Genomic DNA, 18,254 nt, shown 5'->3' with positions numbered 1-18,254 from the left:
TTCCTAAGAAATTACGTATGTTAGAAAACGGCCAACCTCAAGTAAAATCAGATAGAAACCTGTAGTGAAGCTACAGCAGAGCCTCTGGGAGGCGCTTCAGCAACAAGGAGGATCCTACACCAGTGAATGGCCTGGGGGTGGGGAGCGTGGGGGTGGGGAGCGTGGGGGTGGGGAGCGTGGGGGCAGAACACGTGAGGGTATTGCAAGTACCATTTTGGAAAGGAAGAAATGCACCTTGGATAACAGCATAGCATGTTTCTATAGCATTTCACTTTGCTAGTGAAGACGGCCAAATACACTGATGAGAAACACGGACTTTCAATGAAGTAGGCGTCACGTGCGGGAACCCAGGCTATTCCACTATGCAGCAGTTAGGATGCCCACCTCCACACACAGCAGTAACTGAGCTTGCTACTACCTCCAGCTCCTGACACCAGCTTCCTACCAATGCAGACCCTGCGAGGTAGTGAGCATGGCGAAGCAGCCAGGTTCCTGCCACCATGGGACAGATCCACACTGAGTTCTTGATTGCTTCACTCATTCTAACAAGGCATGTAATAGTTACTACCGAATATGACAACTGAGAGTAAGAAGATAAACTCTTGGCCTAGCACCTAGGTCATAGGACCTAATAACTGTCACTGGTGTTTATTTTTATTCTTTCTTGTTCATGTCACCTTTCCATTGAGGCAGCCAGTATTACAGAGGAGAGCTCAGCCACTGGAGCCAGGCTGAACTACCGGCGCCAGGCTTTGCAGAAACTCACACAAATCACTTTTCTTCTGCATCTCAGTATTCTCATCTGAAAGGTGGAGATCATGGGTGGGTGTTCCAACCCAGCTTCACAGTAATGGGAGGTGGCAAAGGCTGGTTCTGGCACTTGGGTCGCTGACACTCACATGAAAGATTGACTCAGTTTGGGTTCTGGTTCCTGGCTTTGGCTTGCACCAACCATTGCTACTGTGGCCATTTGGGAAGTAAAGCATGGCAGTAGGTGGAAAAATCACTCTCTCTCTCTCTCTTACTCTACCTATCTTTTTGTCTTTCAAATAAATGAAACAAACAAGCATTCATAAAAAATAAAATTGGGATTAAAAGAAGTGTCTACCTTATACGATCTAAGAATTAAACATATAAAATACTAAGTAAATTTATGGCACTGAGTAAATCCTTAGTAAATATTAACAACTAATATTATTATCATCATCACTATTATGTTGTAAGAAATATATTCTCAGGGCCCGGCAGCATGGCCTAGTGGCTAAAGTCCTCGCCTTGAACGCCCCGGGATCCCATATGGGCGCCAGTTCTAATCCCGGCAGCTCCACTTCCCATCCAGCTCCCTGCTTGTGGCCTGGGAAAGCAGTCGAGGACGGCCCAAGGACTTGGGACCCTGCACCCGCGTGGGAGACCTGGAAGAGGTTCCTGGTTCCCGGCTTCGGATCGGCGCAGCACCGGCCCATTGTCGCTCACTTGGGGAGTGAAACATCGGATGGAAGATCTTCCTCTCTGTCTCTCCTCCTCTCTGTATATCCGGCTTTCTAATAAGAATAATAAAATCTTTAAAAAAAAAAAAAAAAGAAATATATTCTTACAGGGGCCCAAATTACCTATTTAAGGTAATTCAACAGAAGAGAGTTTATTAACTATCTTTCAGATTCAACCTAATTTCTTCCATAATTCCAGACTCAGAGCCATTTATGAATTTGATTAAAAATACAAATGGAATTGCCTGGCACGATAGTGTAGTGGTTAAAGTCCTCACTGTGCACACGCCGGGATCCCACATGGTTGCCAGTTCTGGTCCCGGTGGCCCTGCTTCCCATCCAGCTCCCTGCTTGTGGCCTGGGAAAGCAGTCAAGGACAGCCCAAAGCCTTGGGGCCCTGCACCCATGTGGGAGACCTGGAGGAGTTCCTGGCTCCTGGCTTCAGATTGGTTCAGCTCCAGCCATTGCAGTCACTTGGGGAGTGAACCATCAGATGGAAGATCTTCCTCTCTGCCTCTCCTCCTCTCTGTGTATCTGACTGCAATAAAAATACATAAATCTTAAAAAAAAAAAACCACAAGTGGAAGAGAGAAAATGATATCAAAAAGAAAAAAAAAAAAAAGAAAGTAAGTAAGTTAGTTAGTTAGTTAGTTAGTTAGTTCTAGCTATCAGAGGAGGACAGCATGGGTCCAGAGTAGTAGCCTAGTGGCTAAAATCCTCGCCTTGCAAAGCACCGGGATCCCATATGGGTGCCAGTTCGTATCCTGGCTGCTCCACTTTCCTTCCAGCTTCCTGCTTGTGGCCTGGGAAAGCAGTGGGAGCCTTGGGACCTTGAACCCATGTGGGAGACCCGCAAGAAGCTCCTGGCTTTGGATCAGCTTAGCTCTGCCTGTTGCAGCCACTTGGGGAGTGAATAAATCTTTAAAAAAAAATTTTTTTTTACTTAAAAGGCAGAGTTCCAGAGTTAAAGGGAGAAACAAAGGCAGAGAATCTTCAGTCCACTGGATCACTTCCCAAAGAGCCACAACAGCTGGGCTAAGCCTGGCAGAAGCCAAGAAGCCACAACTCCACTCCCGTGGGGTCTCCTGCACAGCTGAAGGGGCCCAAGCATGTGGGCCATTTTCCAGTGCTCATGTGCGATGCTGGTGTCCCAGGAAGCAGCTGAATCTGCTGTGCCACAACACTGGCCCCAACATTACCCATCTTAACTGGGCCCCTAGTGCCCATGAGGTCGAACCAGACAAAGAGCCGGGGACCTAGCCCTGGCCTTGCCTATGCCTGGCTGTGGCAGCCTTCTGAACAAACAAATAAATAATCTACACATTAAAAAAGTTTTTCTTCTTATTCCATTTGCAATGAAAGGAGGAGAAATAGAAACAGATCTTCTATCTACTGGTTCACTCCCTAAATGGCTACCAAAGCCAGAGCAGAGCTGATCCAAAGCCAGGAGCCAGGAGCTTCCTCTGAGTCTCCCATGTGGATGCAGGGGCCCAACGATTTGAGCCATCCTCTGTCGCTATCCCAGGCCATACACAGGGGACTGGATCAGAAGTGGAACAGGTAGGACATGAACTAGTGTTCATGGCATGCTGGCACTTGCAGGAGAAGGATTAGCCTATACTTACCACCATCGGCCTGAGACATTTATTTTTTTATTTTATTTTATTTTTTTTTAAAGATTTTATTATTATTGGAAAGCCGGATATACAGAGATGAGGAGAGACAGAGAGGAAGATCTTCCTTCCAATGATTCACTCCCCAAGTGAGCCGCAACGGTCGGTGCTGCGCCGATCCAAAGCCAGGAACCAGGAACCTCTTCCGGGTCTCCCACGCGGGTGCAGGGTTCCAAAGCTTTGGGCCGTCCTCAACTGCCCTCCCAGGCCACAAGCAGGGAGCTGGATGGGAAGTGGAGCTGCCGGGATTAGAACTGGCGCCCATATGGGATCCCGGGTCCTTCAAGGCGAGGACTTTAGCCACTAGGCCATGCTGCCGGGCCCTGAGACATTTATTTTTGATCAACTTTTTCAGGTCAACTGAATTATACTTAGGAAGGAATCAAAATTCCAAGATTCCATATAACATATGTTAAGGACAAGAATTCTGGGACCACAGAGCTCTTCTGAGTCTCAGCTCTGGCATTTGACAGCAGAATAATCTGAGTCAAGTTACTTCAATGTTGAGCTCAGACTGCTCCCGTATAAAATGAACAAAGGCCCTGTATCATTGATGTGAGGTTAATGACTTCATGGAACACAGCACATGACACAATGTCTGCTCTATTGCTGCTATTACTACTTCACTGTTGGCTACGAGAATTTGCTGTCTAACTGGAGCTCATATGGAATCCCCATGCTCGCAATTAGTCAGGCCCTGATTTATTTTCATTTCAGAGAGACAGAGAGAGCTCAGTGCTTCTATCACTGCTCACTCCCCAAATCCCTGCAAAAGGACGGACCAGGCTGGTCTGAAGCTGGGAGCCAGGACTGTAATCCAGGTCTCCGCACGATTGGCAGAACCCAATTATAATGAGTTATTTCCTGCTGCTTCCTAGAGAACTATCAGCAGGAAGCTACATCTGCAGCAGATCCAAGACTTGAACCCAGGCCCTCCAATATGGGAAGCAGACACGCCAACTAGCAATGTTAGCTGCCAAGCCAAGTTTACTCCTAAACTTAATTTTTTAAAAAAGTATCCTATTGGGCCCGGCGGCGTGGCCTAGCGGTTAAAGTCCTCGCCTTGAAAGCCCCGAGATCCCATATGGGCGCCGGTTCTAATCCCGGCAGCTCCACTTCCCATCCAGCTCCCTGCTTGTGGCCTGGGAAAGCAGTTGAGGACGGCCCAATGCATTGGGACCCTGCACCCGCGTGGGAGACCCGGAAGAGGTTCCTGGTTCCCGGCATCGGTTCAGCGCGTACCGGCCCGTTGTGGCTCACTTGGGGAGTGAAACATCGGATGGAAGATCTTCCTCTCTGTCTCTCCTCCTCTGTGTATATCTGGCTGTAATAAAATGAATAAATCTTTAAAAACAAACAAACAAAAAAAAAAAAAAACAAAAAAGTATCCTATTATTTGTTAGGTAATTTTATTACTGAATGTTCCATAACTAGTAACTTGAGAATGAGTAACTAGGTTCTAAAGTCCCGTCTAGGGGGTAGCACAATGGCTTAATTGGTTAATCCTCCACAATCAAGCACCAGCATCCTAAACAGGTGTTGCCAGTCAATGTCCTCACTGTGCTCCCACTCAGCTCCTTGCTTGTGGCCTGGGAGAGCAGTAGAGGGCAGTCCAAAGCCTTGGGACCCTGCACCAGCATGGGAGACCCAGGAGAAGTTCCTGCTTCTGGATTGGCTCAGCTCTGGCTGTTGTGGCCATTTGGGGAAATGAAACAATGGATGGAAGATCTTTCTCTCCGTAAATCTGCCTTTCCAGTGAAACTAAATATTTAAATACATTAAAAAATAAAGTCTATGCTACCCTTAATGATCAGAAGTCTACTACATTACTAAGGATTGACAAATTTCCTTGATACTGTAATGTTGCTGGAATTGTAACAAGAGTCCTGAAACATTGCAACCTCAGCAAAATATCTTCCTGAAGAAACTGCTTTTGAAAATGCTCCACTTTCTATCTAGCTCCCTGCTACTGGCCTGAGAAAGCAGCAGAGAATTGACCTGGGCCCCTGTACTCACTTGCAGACCCAGAAGAACTCCTGGCTCCTAGCTTCAGACTGGCCCAGCTCTGAACACTGTAGCCATTTGGGAGTGAATCAGCGGAAGATCTCTGACTCTCTTTCTCTTAGTATGTCTGACTTCCTAGCATAAAATAAGGTGTTTTTTTTTTTTCAGTTAAACAAAAAACACTGCCAAGGGGCCCAAAGCGCTTCATTTTTTATCGAGTGACAGAGCCTTGCTGCCTGACTTGCTGTTTCTCTGGGGTTACCTGGCATATAGTAGACTCAAATTCTGAAGGAGCCTGCAGTTAGTCAATCCTCACCTCTGCATTTGGGGAATCGTCCTACATCTTTCCACACACACCCTCTGACCACGGGGGACAAGGCCCAGGTGGGTTGCAGGGTCTGTCCATGCCCTTCTCCCTACCAGTTACCACGTGCAATAACTGCGAGTACCTTGGCTCCAGCAGGCCCTGCTCCACTCCCCAGGCCATCTCTCGCACAGCATTACTGATCTCGTGACGGGATGTGTATGCAAAGCACACGTTGAGGAAACACCTGAGGAGGTAAAAGCACAATAATTTACCAATGGGGTTGGGAACTGGCACCCAAAGTCACTGCTTACAGAGCACTTCCTTCTGAAAGAATAAGCTCACAGCACCTGTCAACCACACAGCCTCCTGAAAGGTTAGAGTACAAGGGCTCAGTGTTTTCCATGTTTCCTTGGAGTAAACATGGCATTAGTTTTACAAGACAAGGACTCAGTGGCCCTCAGCACCTCCACCCTCTCACCTTCCACTGCTGGTTTTCTGAGCATTTGAATCTACTGTAACAGCGGCAAAAGGGGGAATAGGAAAGGAATCCAGTGTGAAATAAATCCACTGCCACATATTCCACTCCAAAGCCATAATGATGCAGCTTATTGAACTCTAGTCTCCTCTGCAGCTCTAAGACCTCACAGGGTCATTCTATCCTGAGGTCAAAGGAATAAAACAGAGAAATAACTTCTCGGGGCCAGTGGTGTGGCCATCACCTGTAGCGCCAGCATCCCATATGGGTTTCGGTTCCTGTCCTGCCCCTCCACTTCCGAAAGCAACAGAGGATGGCCTAAGTCCCTGGGCCCCTACACCCATGTAGTAGACCTGGATCAAACTCCTGGTCCTGGGTTTGGACTGCTAAACCAGCAAATGAAAGATCTTGCTCTCTCTGTAATTCTGTTTATAATAAAATCATTTTTAAAATTTGAGACTACTAGACTAGACTGCAGCTCCCACTGGTTTGCGTGAGGGCCGAGTATGAAATGGATAGATCAGGCTGGACTACAACACCCATTAGTTCATGTGAAAGACAGGGCTGGAAACAGAACTGATCCAGCAATTGCAACAACCAGCATATGCATAAGATGACTGGGGCAATGGACGGTGCCGGACCCTGTACTGGCAAGCACACACAAGAATCAGGTCTGGGATCACCTCAGACAAAGTTTCTTTGGAGATCCCTCCAAGTGAACTGCTGATCTCAGAACTCCAACCATGAAAAGACTATGTCAGCCAGTGGATTCCGAATAGATTTCATCGTGACTGGAACAGCGAGATTGGCAGCAATTCAGAACTGTTGAACTATCAAAACTGCTTGAGCAGGACCCTGGGAGCGTGCCTCACATCGGGGACCCGGGATGGGAAAGAAACTGGGTGGGGCTTTTTCCTTTGTTTCTCCTCTGACCCCAGATACAGGGAAAAAATGATATTAGTGTGGAAACAATGTTATTACCCACTTTCCTGTAGCCCTTGACCCTTTTTACCCTAATCAACTAAGTAAGATGATTTAAAATAATAATAATAATAATTTTAGAAACTGCCAAAAATTTTTGTTTAATTTCATTGGAAAGGCATGTTTACAGAGAGGGAAAGATCTTCCATCTCCTGGTTTACTCCTCAATTGGTCACAACAGCTGGAGCTAAGCTGATCAAAAGCCAGGAGCCAGGAGCCTCTTCCAGGTCTGCCATGCAGGTACAGGGTCCCAAGACTTTGGGCCATCCTCTTCTGCTTTCCCAGGCCACAAACAGGAGCTAGATGGGAAGCAGGACAGCCAGGACACGAACTGGTGCCCATATGGGGATGTTGGTGCTTGGAGAAAGAGGATTAGCCAGCTGGACCATTGCACTGGCCTGCAAATTTAAAATCTTCAATAATAATAATAACAATTTCTTGAAGGATCTGTTTTCTGAGAGCTGCTGCATTCCCATCCCATCTCTTGTCGAGTTAAAAATATACACAGAGTGTAAACATACCTGAAAGCAAGGATGGATGCATAAAGGAAGGAGGGGATAAGAAACTAAGTACCTGGTAAGTGTACACACCCCAGACATGGTACTACAGAGGATCCCTGCACGCGCATGTGCAAGGGAGTACAAGTACCCCAAAGGACTCCCTCACTGCCCCGCACTACATAGACCAGGGACGACAAGGCAGGATGTTACCCTAAAGCCCACTAGGTTAAAAACTGACAAGGGTCCCTCAGGGCTTACTTATTGTAGTTCTTAGTGGCCCGTACGGCTTGCGCAATGAGCTCCTGGAGATCCAAGGGCAGCAGATGCAGGTCCCCCAGAACCCGGATACACACTCCGTGCTTTTCCAGCTTCTCCCTGAAGCAGAAAAGAAGGCAGAGTCGGGGCAGACCACCTGCGGGGCTGCAGAGGCACTGACCTCGCCATGATCAACCACCAGAGTGGGCGTGCCTCCCTGGGTGAGACACCTCCATGTGGGTTTTTTCACTGTGTCCCCTCAGTTATTCTGAACAGAGTTTACTGTGGCACCAAGTTTCGGACAGAACAGTTAGGCACCAGGTGAGGTCACATGTCACCAAGTGCTGGCTCAGGATTGAAACCTACATCAGATCCAAGAATCTGAACTCTGAACCACACTTTACATTCCCTCCTGGGGCCTAACGGCAGGGTGCTTTTTCTGTGATGCTTACTCCATTTTGAGAAATGAGTAAATTCCCGGGTGGGATCTGTGGGCGACTGTGTCATGTTCTGGTGAAACGTGATCCCAGTGACAGCCCACAGGAATGGGTCTCAGTGCTTTCCCTGCACCCACACCATGTATCCTCACATCGACCTTCATGATAATGGCTGTGACTACATTTTTACAAACGAGGAAACAGGCAGAGGGAGGGAAGTTAGACAATTTTTCAGTCAGCTGGTGAATGGAAAATAAGGACTTGAGCCCAGAGACGGTGGCTCCAGAGCCTGTCCTTTCTTTGACCTCGACATTACACTGCTTTCCAACTGGGACCCCCAAGCTGACAGTGAGAATGCAAAGCACTAAACTGCTCTCCGACCAACTTCTCTCCCTTAGGAACACTAGGGTGAAACGGAACACTTTGCACTGGGAAGACAGGAGTTTTGCCACAGGAAGCCTACCGTGGAATGGGGATGTCAGGGACCTTCTGGAGCACCTCGGCCCAGACTCACAGACCACATCCACATCCACTATCCTCTATGAATTTTAGCCACACACCTTCCAGGGTCATGACACAAGACTGCATCACCAGCAGAGACAGTATAGGCACATATATGGTCGAATCAAAGCAAAATTTGAAGAACGTCATGATGAACTACAACTGTTCTTTTCACTACTAACCCAATAGCGTGACCGTCACAGCTCTGGTGCCACACATTCTGACTGCCTCAGAGTGCAGGGGAGTAAACAACAACTCACCCCTGGAGGACCAGGTGCGCACCTGCCTCAGCATGTGTGCCTCACCTTTGCTGCACTTTACTTCCCCTCTTTTGAAAACTGAGCTAATACTATCCTCCTCATGGGATAATGTGACTATTAAACAAGCGTACACAGCAATTATTTTAAAAAGGGAAGATTATGGGCTGGTGTTGTGGTAAAGCTGCTACTTGTGACACCAGCAGCCCACACAGGCACCAGTTCAAGCTGTTGCTAACTCTGCTTCCGATGCAGCTCTCTGTTAACGGCTTGGGAAACATAATGGACATGTCCCAAGTGTTTGGACTGCTACCAGCCATGTGGGAGACCTGGATGAAGTTTCTGATTTCTGGATTCAACCAGGCCCTGCCCCAGCTGTTGCGGCCATCTGGAGAGTAAACCAACAGATGGAAGATTATTCTTTCTCTATCACTCTCTGCAACCTTTCTAAGATAAACAATAAATCTTAAAAAAAAAAAAAAAAAGCAGGACTAGTTACAGTAATAAAGAGTTGGAATACTTGGGAACTTGGGATATGCCCCTCAAGCCTCCATCTCTAGCCCCTTGGCTGTAAACTCCTTGTCCAACAGGTGCACCAAGGAGATGTCTTTGGTCCACAGTCTCCCATCTCAACCATCCCAATATGGAGAATCTGACTAACTCCACTATCCCATCCCACACATGGCCAGAAATGACAGAACCAGCTGCCCAGCAAGTTGGGCTGGGTCCATCACCAATACAGCTCTAGAATGTTCTCTTCATAGTCCTGGCACAGGCAGGAGCTAGGCAAACAAGAGCTGTAATTAAGACTTGGGGCAGTGCTGGAAGGTGAAGCAAATAATTTCTACTGAACTTCTCCTTTGCTTCTTTCTGGTTTTCTTCCCTAAGTCAATGCCAAATTCAGCCACAGCTAAGAGTGGCACTGACTTGTTACCCATCACCCTTTCCCTCGGGAAGACAATGCAGAGGTGTAGAGTACCTCTGGGGATCACATGCACCAACAAAACGACATCCTCACGTTGCTTTCACTCTCCTAGACCCAGGGCCACGCTCACTGGTTCTGGGCAGGAATGTGATGGGAACTGGGCCAACCAAAGAACTGAGTGCATTTGGGACTGCTCTCTCGAGGCAGGGGAAGCTGGCTGCAGACGAAGGAGAAAGCACCTAATCTTCCAATCCCTAGTCCCAGTTGTACTTGAGGCTGACTGTACATGCTTTGAATTTTGTGGAAAACTTCAGTGTCCTCAAAAAGAGATCCCCCCTTTGAAAGAAAGAGAAAGGCAGAAAGACAGATTAGCTTGCATTTGTGGTATCAGCCAGCTAAGAGATCTAACACTGAAAATTTAGAGACCCTTAAGTAAGCCTCAGACATCAGGCTTGGGAGGATGAGGCACGTGTTGATAAGAACAGGTGTGGGATAAGTGAGAAGGCTGGAGGTGATGTGAAGACAGTCTCTCCTCTCATAGCATCTTACTGTTCTTCCATCAAGCGGCTGAACTTCTGCCGGGCCAGATCCATGAGTCCGTCTACCTCACTCTTGGAGCGTTTGAAGTTCTCAATGCTGAATGCGTAGACCGTCACCTCTAGGACGCCCAGGTTCAAGCACCAGCGCAGAGTCTACGAGGGGAGAAGGCAAGGAGCTAGGATACAAGCAGGAGGGGGAGGATAATTCAGCAATGCTTCAGCCCTGACTCAAAGTTAGACTTCTGACAGAGTCTGTTCCTCTCCAATCCAACCTGGGTAAGCCAGGGTAACTTAAGTGCTTATGTCAGGATAATGGACCAGATAAGTAGAAAGATACCATGTAAGAAACAGAAATGTGATCCTACCATTATGCTGAAGCTGATTTTATTGACTGGGAAGAACACTTCACAAAGAGCCACATCCTAGTCTCTGGCTTCATCCTATGTGGCCAGAGGCAAATTACAAAATCTCTTTGGGCTCTAGGCTCCTTTTCTGTGAAACGGGATCACAATGGCTTTCTCAAGGGGCTAATGAACCACAGAAAAACACATGGAACCATCCTGATCCTGACAGACTTAGAGGCGGATGTGTTAACAGAATAAAAGCAACAGCAGGGTAACTGTATATAGCATTTATCAATCTGTAAAAGGTTTTCATACACATTATTTTATTTGAACCTTAAAATAACCGCTCCAAAATGTCATTATTTTTGTGCCTAATGCATAAAAAATAGATTCAGAGAGCTGAGGAAACACCAAAAATCTACAAAACTACTACAAAATTTCACTATATAACATTGTATAACAGACAAAATTAATCTATCTTTACAGAAACCAAAACAGCAGTTGTCTAAAAAAAGAAAGAAGTGGTAAGTGGTAACAGTAACTGGAAAAGGGAATCAAAGGAACTTTCTCAAGAAATGGGTCTACATGGATAGGGGTCATGGCTTCTTCACTGGTATGGGTGATGAGAGGTGGGGAACTCTATTCTGCCAATGGGTCTACATGGATAGGGGTCATGGCTTCTTCACTGGTATGGGTGATGAGAGGTGGGGAACTCTATTCTGCCAATGGGTCTACATGGATAGGGGTCATGGCTTCTTCACTGGTATGGGTGATGAGAGGTGGGGAACTCTATTCTGCCAATGGCCATGTGGATATTTCCTTCTTTTTTTTTAAGATTTATTTATTTTTATTGGAAAGTCAGATATACCGGGAGGAGAGACAGAGAGAAAGATCTTCCATTTCCTGATTGACTCCCCAAGCGGTTGCAACAGTTGGAGCTGAGCAGATCTGAAGCCAGGAGCCTGGAGCTTCTTCCGGGTCTCCCATGTGTGTGCAGAGTCCCAGGCCACAGGCAGGGAACTGGATGGGAAACAAGCTGCTGCGACATGAACTGGCGCCCATATAGGATTCTAGGCACATGCAAGGTGAGGACTAGGCTACTATGCCAGGCCCAGGATCTTCGCTTCTGATCTATTTCTTACTGAAGTGCCTGGAAAGGTGGTGGATAATGGCTCTAGTGCTTAGGCCCTTGCCACCCACACGCCGACCAGATGGAGGTCATGGTTCAGGGCTTCACCCTGGCCCAGTCCCATGCTGAAACGCTTGGGGAGTACGGCGCAAACAGAAGATAAGTTTGTCCTTCTTTCTCGCTTCCTCTCCCTCTGACACTCTACATTTCAAATAAATATCTTAATCCTTAACAGACACGCACGCAAGTAACCTTAGGAAAATTCTGGAGAACATGAAACCTGTGGGCACCACAGAGCATATTCCTGATCCTCTTAGTTTCATAAAGATTGTCATCTACCACTGAAATTCAGTGTATTCTGACTAAAACCCAAAAGTGCTTATGACTTTCTTATAGAGTAACATCCCAAATTACTCTATAACTGAGGAGTCTATGCTGTCAGAGATTCCTCAGCCTTGGGAAAGCAGGATGGGCAGTCATATCTAAGAATAATCCTAAACCTGTATTTATAGTGCGGCAGTGAAACAGATCAGTGCAGCTCCCCGTGATTATGCACTCAACAGTGACAAGAACACAGGTAGAAAGGCCATATCTCAACACAGAAATAAAGTCTCAGGTCAACCTAAGGTTATTTGAATACATGAATGTATTTTATACATGCTAAAACAGAACATATTATAAGAATTGAATGCAACTTAGACTATAAACTGCTGACTAAGATGATAAAAAGAAGTAATTATGTTCCTATCTCTAATATTTTGTTGCCTTCAAAATTTCACTGGATGACTAATTTTTTGCTAAAGCTATTCTGAGACACATAACTAGCAAGCAAGTAATAAAACACAGAACATTTTCAGATCACAGCAAACTTAGGGTGCACTGTGCCAGCCGTCATACAATGTTGTGCACATTGCTCGCCCTGGGCTCTGCCACCCAACCTACCTCAGCCAGTTTGTTGAAGCCTTGTGAGTGGCCCTCCTGTCGCTCCACCTGGCACTTCTTGGCATATCGGCGGTTCCCATCCATTATGAATGCAATGTGTTTGGGCATCGGGCCTGCCTGTGGAATAAGAAAATGAAGGAACAGATCTCATATCTTTGGTGATAGGAGGAACACTAGCCCCAAACTGATAGGTTTGGACTATATGACAAAATTCTTTGGGGCCAGTACAGTGGCTTATCAAGCTAATCGTCTGCCTACAACACCAGCACTCAATATGGGTGCTGGTTCTAGTCCTTGCTGCTACACTTCTGATCCAACTCCCTGCTGATGGCCTGGGAAAGCAGCAGGAAAGTGGTTCAAGCCTTTGGGCCCTGCACCCACTTAGGAGACCCTGGTTTTGGATCAGCTCAGCTCTGAGCATTGGGGCCATCTGAATCAGAGGATGGAAGATCTCTATCTCTCTATCTCTCTCTATAACTCTTTCAAGTTAAATAAAAAAATTTTTTTAAAGGAAACAAAATCTTGAAGAAGGGAATTGCGTATTTCCTATTTTTAAATATTTATTCCTAATTGAAAGGCAGAGTTGCAGAGAGAAGGAAAGATGGTGGCATCTGATATGAGTTTGAGTTCTAGTTATTGCATTCCAAGCTAGCTCTCTGCTAATTCACCTGGGAAAGGAGAGGATGGCTTAAGTGCGCGGACCCTTGCCACCATCTGGACTGAACCAGCCCCAGCCAGTTGAGGAGTAAACTGGAGGATGGAAGGTCTCATTCACTCTCTTTCTTCTTCCCTCTCTGTAACTGTGCCTTTCAAAAAAAAAAGTAATATGGTCCTTACCACCACAGTGGTTTCCTTCAACCTTAACCAGAAGGCAAAGGAAGGTGCCGCTAGGTTTTGTTAGGCAGTATGGGCGTCTTCCACACAAAAGGTGCCCCTGTTCCCCAGATCTGATGACTGCTGTCATCCAAGGATCAGGGCTCGATATGCCTCAGCTCTTCAGACCACCAGGACTTTCATGAAAACCCAGTTATCAGGAACTGTATCAAAGCAAGCAAAACTCACCTGGCTGAGAGCAGTGAGCAAAAGTGGACTCCTTGGCCTACCCTCCCTCCTCGGCTGCTTCCCAGCTGCTCTCCAACACCTGCTGCTGCCGTCCCCATACAAGCTTCCCAACAACATCAACGACAGAGAGCTGTGGTTCCGTGAAGAAACTGTATTTTCTGGCTCTGTGTGTGTGTGTGTAGCCGTATATGTATGTAAGTTGGGAAGCTGATGAGGTTTAATTCATAAATTCACTACTAACTGCTACTTGATCATCTGTGGCTGAAAAACACAAGCAAGCTGCCTGGATTCCAGCGGCAGGCAGGGGACGCCACATCACTAGCAGGAGGCTGAGGAAAAGCAAGGAAGGTCTAAGGAACAGGGTGGTCAGTCTCCAACTGGCTGAAGGATAATTAACAAGTGTCATTCACTGTGTTTATATGCAATGTTTCCACTCAATCCCAACAGCTGCAGGGCTGTAAAAGTCACATGATTCATAAATGAGACATCAGGACTTTTCTCAGGTCTGTCCACCTGTAGGGTCCACTCTCTTCCATGTTCTGCTGTACTGCCACATTAGAGGTTAGTACTCCACCTGAATGCAGAGCAGATAGGAAACCTGAGTCCCAGGCTAGGGACTCTGGGTTTCATGCCCCAGCGTGGGCTCCTAAGTCTCACTTCTTGCTAACAGACTTCACAGGCAACAGAAATGGCTCAACTAACTGGCTTCTGCTACACGGGACATCTGAACTGGGTTTCTGACTCTTGGCTTTAGCAGTCCAGTCCTGGCCATTGCAGGCACTAGGGGGAGTGAAGCAGCAGATGGAAGCGTGCGCTTTCTCTCAAATATTATATTAAAACACTAAAAATAAATGTTTTTTTTAAAGATTTATTCATTTTATTACAGCCAGATATACACAGAGGAGGAGAGACAGAGAGGAAGATCCTCCATCCGATGACTCACTCCCCAAGTGAGCCACAACGGGCTGGTGCGCGCCAATCTGAAGCCGGGAACCTGGAACCTCTTCTGGGTCTCCCACGCGGGTGCAGGGTCCCAATGCATTGGGCCGTCCTCAACTGCTTTCCCAGGCCACAAGCAGGGAGCTGGATGGGAAGTGGAGCTGCCGGGATTAGAACCGGCGCCCATATGGGATCTCGGGGCTTTCAAGGCGAGGACTTTAGCCGCTAGGCCACGCCGCCGGGCCCAAAATAAATGTTTTTTAAAAAAAAATTCCAGAGAACAGGGCCCAGCGGTGTGGCCTAGCGGCTAAAGTCCTCGCCTTGAACATGCCGGGATCCCATATGGGCGCCGGTTCTAATCCCAGCAGCTCCACTTCCCATCCAGCTCCCTGCTTGTGGCCTGGGAAAGCAGTTGAGGACGGCCCAATGCATTGGGACCCTGCACCCACCTGGGCGACCTGGAAGAGGTTCCTGGTTCCCGGCTTCGGATCGGCGCAGCACCGGCCGCTGCGGCTCACTTGGGCAGTAAATCAGACGGAAGATCTTCCTCTCTGTCTCTCCTCCTCTCTGTATATTTGACTTTGTAATGAAAATAAATAAAAATCTTAAAAAAAAATTCCAGAGAACAGTAAGTAGTAGGAACAATGGATCAAAGTCCAAAGAAACAAACTTCAATTCTGTACAGATACATCTAATCGTGAATGCTGACCAATGCTCTTGGGAGGCCCTGGGCTTCCTCAAGATGTCACCAGGACAACAGCCGGTCAGGAACAGTCATATGAAATCACCCCGCAGTGCTGAGGCACTCTGAATCCTTTGCTAAATTCCACGTCACAGGTGCTGGTACACGGGCTTTCCGAGTGACCGGGGCCACAGCTCACCTTTAGGATATTGGCACAGAACCGCTCCCAAAGCGACAGCTCTCCTTCCTTGATCCACGACATCGTTTCTGCCGGATCAAAAAGATCAGCTCAGGAACTGGAGACACACGTCAGGTAAACTGGGATAAACCAGAAGGGAGATGAAGCGGTCACCAGGGCTTGCCGGACTGCGGGAAGCCACGAGCTGGACAAGCTGTTACGTAGACCCGCAGACTCCCTTTCTTCGGGTCACCCACTTTCCTGAACCTCGTCCCCATTGCCTTTCTCTAAATATCTGCATTCATTGCTCCATCGGCTTCCTGCCTAGGTCTCGACTGTCCCCAGCGTCCTCCTCCATCTTCCCCAGATTCACGTCCCACTCTGCGATCCCACTCGCCCACTAACCTCACACTTCAGCGGTCTTGTCACTTTCTATTCCTTCAGTCACCCCGGGAGAATTCTAGCCATTTCCACCCTGCCGGGTCACCTCCCTCTCCTCTAGTTCACCCCTTCAATCCCTCACCACCTGATCCGCCGCGCAGGGCGTCCTCCAACAGATCCCGCGGGCTGATACTTCCTCACGACGTGGCGCTCAAGGAACACGTCATCGCAGCGCGCTGGGCCAATGGGCGGTGGAGATAGTGGGAGGAGCGACGTGCGCTCTGTGCGCGGAAGGGGCGTAGCAAAGCGGGGGCCACGTGACGGAGGCGGGGCTCTAGGCCACGTGCTGTGGAAGGCGGGGTGGAGGCCGGCCCGGGGCAACAGGGACTCGGTACGGATTAAGGACATTTGGCCTCGGAGCTGGGGGTGCTTCCAGGTTCCTAACGGCCTTCTGAAGAGAAATGTGTAAAGCTGCGTTCTGCAGCCGGGCACAGCCCTCAGTAGAAGTCGTGGTACAAGCCTTAAAACCGTACGTTTCGTGTTTTATTTAGTTTGGGAAGCGCTTTGTAGCCCCACTGAATCCTACCAGAGCAGTGAATTTCCATCCATTTTGTATGACGTAAGGGCACCCCGATTTCATGGTTTTCATGATTCTTGAAACCCGCCTAGATCCAGCTAGGAAGTTTTGCAGAAGGTAGATCGTTAAGACACAAAAGGTCTGGACCCACCTTATTTTTTTAATTTTGGGGAACTGAGTCACAGAATTGGTAGTTCAACAGGAAAAAAAAAACATTTTAAAAGAACCTGATAACTAGTGTTAAACATAAAGCAACTTGGTGATCCCGTATTTGTTCTGAGCATTCCAGGGGTCCTCTTCCTCTAGTACCTTAATTAAAGAAAGCTCTAGAAACATAGCCTACCCATTTAGTCCTAACCTTTCCCATCCTTGTGGCTGTGCAACTGGGGAGGGAGTTTCAGCCCAAGACATGAAATTTCCCAAGACTGTTTCTTGCCGCCCAGAGATAGTTTGTCACAACCTCCCTGGAGTTGACGGATGCATCTTCCTACCCTTGCTCTAGTCCTGTTGCCAGGGCTGGAGAATTTAATCCAGTTTCCTTGTGTCCTTGCACTTTGTGTTAATACTTGGTTTGCCTCCAATTAAGTTTTATCCGTTTTAAATCCTCCTTCCCCTAGGGGGAGATGAATGTTTAAAAACTCAGTGTTCATTAGAAGGGCTAGCAAAACTTTGGCTCAAAAGACAATGTAGTCTGAAGCCAGTGAATCGGCTCTGGCCTCAACTTCCCCAGCTCCAGATTCCCATTCCTTGGGGGTGCTGCAGGGGTTAATTAATTAAGATTTGTAAAAGGCTTTGAGGAGTAGGGGACTATTATTAGGGTCTCATGCCCCAAGCCCTGGCCCCATCCTTTCATCCCAGCCAGTGGCACAGGCAACCCCATTCTTATGCATGCCAAGCCCCTAATCCCCTCTTGAATGTGGCAGCTTCCAAGCAAAGGACAAGAGCCTTCAGGAGAAACCAAAATCCACCATAATGAGCTACTAAGAGGACTGAACTTCCAAGATTCCTTAACAAAGTGGCTGAACAGAAAAACCTAATGGTTCCTCTGTGACTTCTGAGTCCAAATCCCAGAAGGTGGGAATCGCGGGAGGAAAGCGCCCTAAACAATTGACAAGGAGATGACAGTTTAGGTACCAATAAGTCTTGATTTATTCAATGTTATTTTCCCAGGGAAAGGAGAAGGGGTGGGGAAGTCAGTATATGTGTTACAAGGTGATTAGAAAATTGAAAGTACAGCAAAAATCATCCAGTACAGAAAAAAAAAAATCAACCTTCAAATACGCGAACCCCAGGGATGGGGTCCCCCAAGCCCAGGAAGCTTAGTCTCCTGCAAGTTAGTAATGAGGAGACCTTGAAACGATACAAGCTTTCCTACCCTCCCTCCCCATAAATTCAAGATTTCACACAAAGCTTTGGTTTCTAGCAGTAAACATGGAGTTACATTCGTCCGTCTCCTATCAAATAATCTTGTGGCCACTTTGACATAAGTTTCCTGCACCTGCATAAAAGTTCCTGAGTTGGAAATACATTCATTCATAGTTCCCTTCTTGGTCTCCAAACCCCACTTTCTGCACAGAAGGTCCCCGGTTGCTTCTCTTTTTTAGGATACAAATGAAGTAGGCTTGATTCACCCAAAGACATCAGTGCCTTAAATTTTTGGCATGTGAATCACACATAAG

At 47.4% G+C, this 18,254-nt stretch overlaps 1 protein-coding gene across 7 annotated transcripts in view; it reads right to left on the bottom strand.

Annotated features, from left to right (window-relative positions):
- The window catches only part of DHDDS (dehydrodolichyl diphosphate synthase subunit), a 32,582-nt gene extending 16,359 nt beyond the window's left edge, over window positions 1–16,223 (bottom strand). The window contains exons 1-6 of one of the 7 annotated variants that reach the window (XM_058677237.1): window positions 16,144–16,223; window positions 15,639–15,757; window positions 12,757–12,873; window positions 10,352–10,494; window positions 7,686–7,802; window positions 5,614–5,715 (exon numbers count right to left, since the gene is read on the bottom strand). In XM_058677237.1, the coding sequence (XP_058533220.1) occupies window positions 5,614–5,715; window positions 7,686–7,802; window positions 10,352–10,494; window positions 12,757–12,873; window positions 15,639–15,701 (542 nt within the window). In that variant the 5' untranslated portion in view covers window positions 15,702–15,757; window positions 16,144–16,223. The other 6 variants (XM_036494394.2, XM_058677229.1, XM_058677264.1 and 3 more) reach the window with 6 other exon arrangements.
- Window positions 16,224–18,254: the final 2,031 nt, after the last annotated feature.

The sequence above is a fragment of the Ochotona princeps genome, chromosome 2 (genome assembly GCF_030435755.1).
Source record: "Ochotona princeps isolate mOchPri1 chromosome 2, mOchPri1.hap1, whole genome shotgun sequence".
In the NCBI taxonomy this organism is placed as follows: Eukaryota; Metazoa; Chordata; class Mammalia; order Lagomorpha; family Ochotonidae; genus Ochotona; species Ochotona princeps.
The sequence above is the reverse complement of the archived record's forward strand: the minus strand, read 5'-3'. Positions and strand labels throughout refer to the sequence as shown.